Below are 12070 nucleotides of genomic sequence, written 5' to 3'. Positions count from 1 at the left end.
GCAAAGAACCAGCGAAGTGCGAAGTAGTGATGTGTCTCTGTATTCGGTCCACTCTGTTGCTGTCTAACAACTAAACTAAGACCTAGCACTACATTTTGAGACTTCTCTAAACCAGGGAATTGACACAAGTTGCTTTCTTTCTATTGGTGAGGAAAATTAGCACATTTTTACTCATTACGGTCAGCGGCCAGGAAAATGGATGACAAACCTCGTGACCAATCTCATAATCTAAGTGTGGCTACTCATACAATTTAACCGTGACTTCTTTTACGGGCTTCTTTATACTTTAATCTAAACACACACACTTAAATATTCATGGGTATCCATTAACTACAAATCTGTAGAAGACAATTAAAAAAAAACAACAACACTGGGGACAAAATAATAAAAGCAAGGAATAAAGGGGAAGGTAGGTACATTTTCGAAAACAATTTAGAAAACAAAGAGGGAAAAACAAGACAGTTTGCTTTATTGAACAGTTAGGCAGCTGGGCGTTATTTTATCCAGATCAATATACCCCGTAGGCAGCACGGCAGCGCAGTGGTTGGGAACCTCCTGTTTGGGTTCAAATCCAGCTACCGGACTTCCTGTGCAGAGTTTGTATGTTCTCCCCGTGCTTCTGTGGGTTTCCTCCGGGCACTCCGGTTTCCTCCCACATTCCAAAGACATGCATTTCAGGTGGATTGGCCAGTACAAATTGTCCATAGGTGTGAATGAGCGAGCGAGTTGTCTGTCCCTGTGTGCCCTGTGATTGGCTGGCAACCAGTTCAGGGTGTCCCCTGCCCACTGCCTGATGATTGCTGGGAAGGGCTCCAGCACCCCCGCCACCCTACTGAGGATAAGCGGTGCAGCTAATGAGATGAGATGAGAATATACCCCATATCACTCCTAATTATATCTGATTACATGCTAATCAATATGTCTCAGGTTGTTTTTGGTAAGTTAGTGGAAACTGGTCCATGAAGATAGGTCGGGGATAACTAGCCAAAAACCATCCCAAAAAATACTACAAAGAACAGAAAAAAGACTCGAGCAGGAAAAAATGCCTCTTGCTGAGCGGAATTTTGAATGCACAGACTTCAGGTGCACGATTTGGCTAGCAAATATTAGCAGTGCTACGCCTCTGGACACAACACCAGTTGTTGTCACATAAAGACTCTTAATCACCCAGGCCACCACCTCTTTGACCTATTTCCCTTTGGTAGGTACTACAGGTCACCTAAAAATGGACAAACAGGGTCTTTCCCACAGCTGTCACCACCCTAAACAAGCAAGCGAGCGCAAAAAAATGTAAAAGAAGGAATAAATGAATGAATAAATGAATGGCCTTTATTGCGACTTCTTACAGTGCAAGTGAACAAATTAAAAATATAACATTGTGTAAAAGGATGGAAATGGCAAAAAAACATTATATTAATGATATACAATAAATATGTGCACATTTACAGTGGCAGTTGTATAGTACATTACACATTTACATATGAAAAATATATATTACCAGTTGTATTGAAATTTGTGCTGCTATAGAGTCATCAAAATGACACTGAGCTAAACCACCAAAAAAAGGATAGTGATCACATGAAACGTGTTATTTAACCTTTAATTTCCTCACTGGATGGTGACAACTGCAAAAGTACAACACAATGCATTGAGGCAATGTGCCAATAAGTTTGTGAAATTAAAGTGCATAAACTTTTCAGCTGTCTAATCTGCTACAAGATATTGTTGTCTATACATCAAATGAACCCTTTTCGAAACGTATGGCATGGCTTATACAATCCTTCAACGTGGATTTGCAACAGCCATTTTCTGAGTCTTTGTTTACGTTGAGATGGCAGGCCTGAAAGTAGTGCGGGAAACCCAGAAGTAGTATTATTTTGCTACACTCTTAGACTTAAAGCTCAAATAAACATTAATCAAGCATGTAAAACACTTCTTAATGAACTTAGATCCGTTTTGAGCCCTGTATTATATTCTAAACATGAGAACTAATCTAATATCGAAAAATAATTGCCTAATGGTCAAGACAGTTATAACTGCACTGTTATTAGAACTGAGGCCAGTCTCCAAGCACTACCATGTTTGCTTATTTATCCTGACATTCTCTCATCTTATTTTTTGTTTTTAGTTAAGTATTTATTATGTGTTTACCCTGAAGTGTCATGACTAATCTCCTTGCATGCAATGTTCACTACGTTGTTATCAATGACAACAAAGACAATTCAATTCAGATTAATGTTTTTTTCTCATTCATTACAAATCATTGAACATAAACAAATTGCATTATTTATAATTGAATCAAAGATTCAAAATGTGAGAAAAATATTTAAAATCGATTGTCCATTTGGTTTCGCAGCCGACCTTTTTGACATCCTGCTGCCCATGCTGAACATCTATCAGGAGTTTGTGAGGAACCATCAGTACAGCCTGCAAGTTCTGGCCAACTGCAAGCAGAACAGAGATTTTGACAAGCTGCTCAAGCAGTATGAGTCCAACGCCGCCTGTGAGGGCAGGATGCTCGAGACCTTCCTCACCTACCCCATGTTCCAGGTCACTATGAAGAATGAGGGCCTGCTGTCACTAGATCTAATTTTGTATGGACTGACTTACAATAGGAAAACATGTTACAACGATTTTCCTGTAAAAGTATAAAAAGCCCTGATTTTTCAACTAGGAGTGAGCGACACTGTTATTTTTTTGGCGTTGATACGATCCAATCAAATACAGGATAGTATTGATTGTCACCGATCTGATATTAATACTTTTTGCTTGGTAATCTCATGATCATTCAACTCCTCCCCACTTTAAATTAGGACAAAACTGCCTAAAATGATCTTTTTCTTAAACTAAATAACTACAATGAAAACTTTAAGAGTATTATAATATATATATACATTTTTGTGTCGCGACTGTTTCTAAGTCAAAAAAGTACCAATGTAAGAGGAATACAAACATAAAAAAAACAAGTCAAAAACCCACCCTCAGTTTTAACTGCAAAAGCACACATCTAAATTAGATAATAGCAATGTCCTTAACATGCAAATACTGCATAACACGTGAACTACACAACTAGAATACCTTCTATTGGACACATTTTGGAAAATTAAAGCCATAGTGCAAATAGAATGTAAACACATTTGGATTGGATTCAAAAGTTAGAATGTATGTGTAATTGTTAACAGCATTTATATATCAATAGTTTAAATTGTGAAGACGTTATCAATCCCGAGACAGCGATCGAATCAAAGTACTCACTCAGAAACAACAAACATCCATATTAGAGATGCAATTTTAGGCCCATGTTTTAGTAAAGTACATTCCAAAATAAGTATATATTTTTTCTTTTCATTAAGATTCCTCGCTACATCATCACCCTTCATGAGCTGTTGGCACATACACCTCATGAACATGTGGAGCGCAAGAGTCTCGAATTTGCCAAGTCCAAACTGGAGGAACTGTCCAGGTAAACATCGTTTTGTTCAGGTATCGGTTTGACATTGTTTCTTTGATTCTCTCGTTTCTTTGTTGTTCAACACGTACAAACTGATATGGATTGGCAGAATCATGCACGATGAAGTCAGCGACACTGAAAACATTCGTAAGAATCTCGCCATCGAGAGGATGATAGTGGAAGGCTGTGACATCCTGCTTGACACCAGCCAAACCTTCGTCAGACAGGGTAAGTCTTCATGTGCCTGAAAACTAGTAGTGTGCATTTCACACCTAGGCCTTCAGTAGGGCTATGTTTGAATCAGTAAAAAACATTTACAGCAGCTACAACTGTAACACATGAAAAGGCAGCAATGATAACCTCATAACATTGCAAACTGATTTAGGATTATAAACACCACCCTTGTGCACAAAATCTATCTATCTATCTATCTATCTATCTATCTATCTATCTATCTATCTATCTATCTATCTATCTATCTATCTATCTATCTATCTATCTATCTATCTATCTATCTACCTACCTACCTACCTACCTACCTACCTACCTACCTACCTACCTACCTACCTACCTACCTACCTACCTACCTACCTACCTACCTACCTACCTACCTACCTACCTACCTACCTACCTACCTACCTACCTACCTACCTACCTACCTACCTACCTACCTACCTACCTACCTACCTACCTACCTACCTACCTACCTATCTATCTATCTATCTATCTATCTATCTATCTATCTATCTATCTATCTATCTATCTATCTATCTATCTATCTATCTATCTATCTATCTATCTATCTATCTATCTATCTATCTATCTATCTATCTATCTATCTATCTATCTATCTATCTATCTATCTATCTATCTATCTATCTATCTATCTATCTATCTATCTATCTATCTATCTATCTATCTATCTATCTATCTATCTATCTATCTGTTTTCCTTCATTTAGTCTGTCGTACACATTATCTGTGCATTTTGACTAAAAGCATGGGATATTTGAGTTCCAAATTTTTTCAGATCCATACCAGTACACAAATATTGAGTAGTCTTTGATACAGTTTACAAAAATCAATACCATTAGAGCTGAGGTGACAACTCGTTTGATTTCAACCACCAAGATCGTGAACAAGCTCCTGCTAGCTTGACATGAAGCAAGGAAGATTGGTCCACTTTGAAAACTATATTTTTTGAGTATCCAGTATGGGGAATATTTTGCAACATATTTGCATAATTGTTGGGAGGAACACAACACATTCTGTACCTAATTGAAGGAAAAAAATGTATGTAAATAATTTACGTGGATAAAAGAATTAAGGAGATACATTTACTCAACAAGTACATTTTTGAGTAACTATGTTGGAAACAAATCCAAAACGTTGAGCTTGGTGTATTTATTTAAAGCTCACAGCTCCAATGAGATATCAATTACAAATATTTGCGTTTTTCTTGTAAATTTTCCATCACCATCGACTAACCGACCAACCGATCTACCTCCCAATCTAATTACCTATTGACTGACAGATACCTAGTGACCAACCAACTGACCTTCCTTCCTACCTTTCGACCAACCTACTGACTTAGAAACCGACCTTCCAACCTTTCTACCAACCTACGTTCTTTCCCTTTTTCCTTCCGTCCTTCCGTCCTTCTTACCGACCTACTGACCCAGAGACCTACCTACCAACTGTCCTAACAAGTACCTGCCTTCCTGCCCTCCTTCCCTCCTTTCTTCCTTCCTTCCTACCTACCGACCTACTGCCATTTTGCCTTCACAGCTCTAGAGAAAACCAACCGGATGTGTGAACTTTGAGACTAAATTTCCCCAGTCCCCCAGTGCATAAGATATGTTGGAAAATATTTGCTTTATTGAAGGAAGAAACAGTACATGTTCTGTGGCTGATTGAAAAAGAAAATATGTTAAGGAATATCTTAAAGTAGCACGGCGGCGCAATGTTTAGCGCATGTGCGGCACAGTTCTTGTCTTGGGAACCTCCTGCGTGGGTTCAAATCCAGCTACCGGACTTCCTGTGCGAAGTTTGTATGTTCTCCCCGTGCTTCCATGGGTTTCCTCCTGGCACTCCGGTTTCCTCCCACATTCCAAAGACATGCATTTCAGGTGGATTGGCCGGTACAAATTGTCCCTATGTGTGAATGAGCGATTGAGTTGTCTGTCCCCGTGTGCCCTGCGATAGGCTGGCAACCAGTTCAGGGTGTCCCCTGCCCACTGCCCGATGATTGCTGGGATGGGCACCAGCACCCCCGCGACCGTACTGAGGATAAGCGGTGTAGCTAATGAGATGAGATGAGAGATGAATACCTTAAAGTGTCCTGAAATGTTTTCAGGCTCTCTTATCCAGCTGCCATCGGTGGAGCGAGGCAAGCTGAGCAAGGTTCGACTGGGTTCACTCTCCCTGAAGAAGGAAGGGGAAAGGCAATGCTTCCTGTTCACAAAACACTTCCTTGTATGCACGCGTAGCTCCGGTGGGAAACTACACCTCCTCAAGGTAACCCATTTTTTTTCGAGTACTTTTGCAATTTCGCTGAACTCAGAACGCTGTTTTCCATTGGCAGCAAGGCGGCGTCTTATCTCTCATCGACTGCACCCTCATTGAGGAAACGGACGGCGGGGAGGAAGAGTGTAAGTATCTTCTACACATCATCCAGCTATTAATGCAGGTTAATTGGCTGTCAGCTGATAAGAGAAGGAAAATGAGTTCTCTAAATAACAGGCGGTGCCTCTCAAAGGCCGGGTTAAGATCATTTGACATTTCCAGTCCATTAATTTTGTTTGTTTTCAAGATATGGAAGCAATCAAAACTGCCAAACACATAATCGTGTTCAACATGTCAACCTATTCACAGTAATCCCTCGCTCTATCACGGTTTACTTTTTGCGGTATCGCTACTCTACGGATATTTATCGTTCATTGTGTTCTGCATTCGGATTGGCTGAACAGTTGGCCCGCCCCTTTTTTGACTGTGTCTGCAAGTGCGGTCTTAGTTGTACATAAAACAGCTTGATGAACATACATTATCAATGCGCAATTTTTTTTCAAGTTCAAGTTTCTCTAACAGCCATCATGTCAACTAAAAGCTCTGAACTGAGAAAAGTTTTAAATGGCAGATGCTTTCTATCGCCAACAAAACTGGACTTTAACCATCTAAACTTGCTCTCTTTGGTGCTCCTAGTGGCTCCCTGGCGCTCTTTCAAACATGTTTCCTAATGGCTACATGGTTTCTGTAGGACACATTCTTAATATTATCCAATAAATATGGATGGATACAGTATCTCCAATAATGAAGTTTTCCATAACGTCCACATGATGGCGACAAAGTATTACGCAAAGGAAAAATATAATGTCCAGACCTTTTTAATTTTCGTTTTTTTTCTTTGCTTTTCATGCTTTACAGCAATATTTTTATATTCCTTTCCCATACATTTCAGTACGTGTTGGTACTTTTTCAGTTCAAGACCTGCGCTAAGTGTTTTGCCTATATAGATTAAGTGAGGTAAAAATAACACGACTGCCAGATTATGTGGTAGGTTTAGTTGACCCATGTAATGAGCTGCCCCTCACATGTTTCTTTGTTCTTCAGCTAAACCTGGAAGTCAAGTTTTTGGTCAGCTGGACTTCAAATTGGTGTTGGAACCAGCTGACTCGGCTTCGTTGACTGTTGTGTTGCTAGCTCCCTCACGGCAGGAGAAGGCTGCCTGGACCAGCGATATTAGCCAGGTGACACACACACACATGCACAAAGAATAACAAACAGCAAGAGTGTGTCCCAGGTGAGCTTTGATGATGCTCAGAGACACGTAAACACAGAGCTTGGTGCAGCTCCCAGGGGGGTACTGCTCAAAACAAACATAAGCGATTGAGTCAGGATTATGTGTATTATCTTGGCTGAATTTATCTTCAAGTTGGTTGCATTAAACGGGTTAAATTTAGCTTGGCTCAGTTCCCATGGTGATTTATTCTCTATAGCAGGTATCATCAACCTTTTTGAAGCTGAGAGCTACACTTTGTCACTGATAGGCAGAAAGGGCTATCAGTTTGGGTTCCAAAAATTCTAAAATGCCAGGTTTTAATTGTTGGAAGTTGAGTTAAAATAGGGTCGGACAACCACTAAAACATTATGCCAGTTTGAAATAAAATTCTCTGGAAAATCACAATGACTCATCCCCAGTAAGCTATTTTGAAAACCTGTCCACTAGCTACTCAGGTGTTCTTAAGAGGATATCAGGTGCCCGCAGGCACCTATGAAGACCACCGCTCTACAGCAAGCCTGCTCCAGACCAGGCTGACAACCAGGTTAAGATTATCCTCAGAGATATGCAGACGCTGCCCTACTTACAAACGAGATAGGTTCCGGACAATCGTTCCTAAGTTGAATTTGTTTGTAAGTTGCTTTAGTGCTATATTTTATATGTTTAAGGTTTGTATAGGTAACCTGTATAGATTTTTATCAGAAAATAAACATTTCATAAAATAATATGCTCTGTAAAGACAGATAAAGTGAAGTTTAACTTACTTTTGGAAGATAAACTTCAAGAGTTAGGCTACTTCCTTCTCTGTGGTAAAAAGTTGGTGAACAAAAGCGATCCAACCATTTTCTCAACCGCATCAAGCTTTCTTATTACACTTTCATTAAAAAAAAAAAAAACGACTCACCTCTTCTTATAACTATACACCAACCATATTAAACGGATGCACGAGATATTAAACAATAAAAATGTCAAAGTTCTTAGCGTGCTGGAGATACAGTAATGTATAGTATGTTTACACACGAACTAGAAAGATGAAGCTGGATTTCTTCTTCGGGGTGGATGCGGGGTGAGCTCTCACTGCGCCACACGCCGGTACCGGCGGAATGAAGCACGACAGTATTGTCCGAAAACTGTCAATAGGGTAAAAAAAAAAGAATGATGTGTATACTAGAATTTCCTTGGACTTTTTTGACATTTTACAGTATTTTAAATATTCTGCATTTAGATTTTAAATATTGGCTACATTATCATATAATTAAACTGTTTACTGTATAATTGCAACAGTCGTTTTATAGTCAAGTGAACTAATACTGTATAGTCATTTATGTAGTACAAATACTTCTTATCAGGCCACTTGTTTTTTTCCTATGCCAATTAAGAAAGCTTGTCAAATTACCATTTGGAGCTTTGATGAATATGTCAAGTCAAGTCAAGTCATTTTTATTTGTATAGCCCTAAATCACGAAGAGTCTCAAAGGGCTTCACAGATTATTACACAGACTATTTTTCAGCCGACGAGAAGAGTAGGTTATTCATATGCTATGGAGTAGAAGTGAGTTTTAAGTTTAGATTTAAACATTTCCACTGAGGTTGCAGATCGGATCTCAGGGGGAAGAGCATTCCACAGCACCGGTGCCCGGATGGAGAACGCTCTCGAACCAGCAGAACACTTCTTTGCTCTTGGGATCACCAGAAGACCGGCACTCTCAGATCGTAGGCTTCGGACCGGGACGTAGGGGCAAATCAGATCTGAAAGATAAGAGGGAGCAAGTCCATGTATGATTTTGTACAATACTAAGAGAACCTTGAAATCACATCTATGGCTAACTGGGAGCCAATGCAGGTTAGCCAAAATCGGTGTTATGTATACAAAATCTGTTGTCAAGAGTTCTAAAATTTGATGGCTTTTTTGTGTTTTCATCGTTGGTATTTCTAAGCAACATCTGTTTCATCCATAAACAACTTTTCCCCCACTGAAGTTGAATATAGTCACGTGACGAGGCTGCTACGTTTGATTGGTTAAACATGGTAGAGCCTGGTAGAGTTCTCTGTCAAAATAAATGTGCCTTAGCGGAGACAGACGGACGTGTAACGACTTCAATGTTGCCTAATGTAGCAGAGTGAACGTACCGTTTTTTCTTCAGAAATTTACTCAAGTAAAAGTAAAAGTATAGAGTTTTAAAGATACTCTTCCAAGTACAAAATTTCCCAAAACTTTGTTATTACCCACCTCTGCCAAAAACACACACAAGCTCCAAATGGAAAAAATCTAACAGACACAAAATTCCACGCTTTGTTGGGAATTAATTATCAAAATGTACCGTTTACCTAATTGTTCGAAATAGTTATCTGACTCCATTAACCAAACACAACCTACATTCATCCAACAATTTATGTGCACTCGTTTCTTAAGAGAAAAATGACCAGGAAAGCCAACATTTAACATGGGGGCGGTTGTTTATTGTTCCTAACAGAAGACCTAAGTGTATCAACAGGAGACCGCGCTCCCCTCCCACTTGCCCCGGATCATTTATACATTTCACAAACAAAGAAAAGACATCCCATTGGCTATGTGCTATGTGTCATTTATAGTTAACGTTAGCTTTCTCTTATTGGTCTTCCCCTCGTATGAGGGCGTGTCGGCTGGGCTCTGCAATCTTCGCATACCAGCGGCTCCCCGACGTCGGTCCTTGTTCGTCTGGCCTTCTCCATCAGCAGTCACAGGAATTCGATTATCAGAAATTCATTTGATGCATTCCACACAGTCTAACCTTCCAATGTAACTTGAATAAAAACAGTCAGTGAATATCTCTACTGTCACAAACTGAGTACATATTCTTTGTAGTCAATCGTATAATATCCTTTATAGTCAAATGTATAAAATCCTTTAGCTTTTTTCCAATTCTCATTGAGACTTTCATTTTTCAGTGTATCGATAACATCCGCTGCAATGGCCTGATGACCAGCGTCTTTGAGGAAAACTCCAAAGTGACCGTGCCTCACATGATCAAGTACGTGTGTGAAAGAGGAGAGTTCCATCTCTGCATGCATGCTGCGAAACATCAAGCACATGTCGGTGATGATGTTTTGAAACATTGGTGGAGTCAGACAATAACAGTGATTAAAACACTGGTATTGTGTGGACTTTTTCTTGATTCTTTTGATTTTGGAACTGCTTTGATTTGTTTCTCATTCTTTCTTTGTAATACAGTGGAACCTCCAAGGTTGAAAAACAATCAATTTTCCGGAGAATTTTGACTGATTGATTTACTTTTTTTCCCCTCGGTTCACCAAATACAAGGTTACAATAAATTGGAAGTCAACAACTTTGATATACAGATGAGAAAAAGGAAGGAATAAAGGAGCTCACGGGACAAAGCTGGAGTTCATCTTGGTTCAGTCTCTTTGATAGTCTGAACACTTTGCAAAATAGTCAAATCACAAACCAGATTATTACCAAGTATTATATGTAAAAGAGAATTACCTTTTTTTATTGTTGTGCAAAAAAAAAAATCAACACATGACTTAATATGAAATCAGATAATAGATATAAAAATATAATTTCTCGTCACCACCCACGTTAATGTAATCAATCACAAGACAAAGCTTTTCAATATATTCATATATCCCTATTTTTCTTTCTTTTTTGATTATTATCTCATAGGATATCATATAATTTTTCATTTAGTTTATTTTCATTTATTTTTGAGGATTTTAACATTTACCTTGCTACTTATGCTCATTTTATCATCATCAACATTTTAAAGGGACATTGTGTATTACTTAGCGCCTCAAATAGGTCAGAAACTTCATTTATTTAATAGAAAACCAACAATGATTGATTTGTATAATAAGCAAAAATACATGAACTATCATATAAACGTGAATTTTTTAAAATACTGGATGAATTTGTGTTTATTCGCATTACATGACACTCACCAAGAGGGAGCTGACATGCTCGTCCGACATCTTGCTGCTAAGTGCGCCCTCCAAAAAACACACACCTTGGAGGAGGAATTTGGAGGTCTAACACTCAAAGAAATGAGAAGAAAATGGTGCAGTATGGTCACTTTGCGTCTCCGCATTTTGCATTTTTCCTTGTGCTTTGTAGCACTCTTTTTTTGGGTTCAACTACACATTACAGTGATATCTAGCGGTCAAATTATACACAGTGTTCCTTTAACATAAAAAGATTTACATTTTACCTTTCTATTTCGTCTTTTTTTTTTTTCTCACTGCCCGGGGGGCCAATTGCTGCCCGCAAGATGATAGTTTGAGGCCCCGCCTCAATACAAACGTTCAAAAGGATAATGTGTATTATTTGGTGCCTCTTAGTGGTAAAAATATAATGAAATAAAACAATTGCAAAAGAATATATGAACTACGATAAAAAAATGTGCATTTAGAGAAAAAAGTTGGTCGTAAATTTCCATTTATTTGACATAACATGAAGCTCACCTAAAGGGGGTGTGATGATTTTTGCACCTATGGTTACCTCCGATAATCACATTTTTTTCTTTTTTTTTTCCTTCTTCTTTTCCCCTTTTCCTTTTGTTTTTTTGTTTTTCAGTTCTTTTCTTTCTTACCCATTTATTTAGTTTCTTTGTTATTCTTTCCTTGATTTTTCTCCGTTCCTTTTGTTTTCTTTCTTTTTTACATTTTCTTTTCTATTTTCCTTTTTTCTTTTCCTTTTTTCATTTGATTTCTTTGCAAAAGGCTTCCCAAAAAAATGAGAAGAAGCATGTTGCATTTTGGACACACGCTGTCCCTTTAATGTAATTGGATCCCATGCAAAATATAGATTCATTTATAACTGAGTGTTTTATTGTCATATGATTTTTT

The 12070-nt window shown here is 38.5% G+C and overlaps 1 protein-coding gene across 3 annotated transcripts in view; it reads left to right on the top strand.

Annotated features, from left to right (window-relative positions):
- The window catches only part of LOC148365836 (ras-specific guanine nucleotide-releasing factor 2), a 78809-nt gene that overhangs the window by 38853 nt on the left and 27886 nt on the right, over positions 1-12070 (top strand). For all 3 annotated transcript variants that reach the window (XM_088336269.1, XM_088336271.1, XM_088336268.1), the window contains exons 8-14: positions 2357-2550; positions 3354-3463; positions 3561-3679; positions 5807-5967; positions 6035-6101; positions 7060-7196; positions 10157-10239. In XM_088336269.1, coding sequence (XP_088192395.1) covers positions 2357-2550; positions 3354-3463; positions 3561-3679; positions 5807-5967; positions 6035-6101; positions 7060-7196; positions 10157-10239 — 871 coding nt within the window. The remainder of the gene's footprint in view (positions 1-2356; positions 2551-3353; positions 3464-3560; positions 3680-5806; positions 5968-6034; positions 6102-7059; positions 7197-10156; positions 10240-12070) is intronic.

The sequence above is a fragment of the Urocampus carinirostris genome, chromosome 5, assembly GCF_059441175.1.
Source record: "Urocampus carinirostris isolate Australia breed hairy pipefish chromosome 5, RoL_Ucar_1.0, whole genome shotgun sequence".
Taxonomy (NCBI): Eukaryota; Metazoa; Chordata; class Actinopteri; order Syngnathiformes; family Syngnathidae; genus Urocampus; species Urocampus carinirostris.
This window is presented reverse-complemented; position numbering and strand designations above follow the sequence as displayed.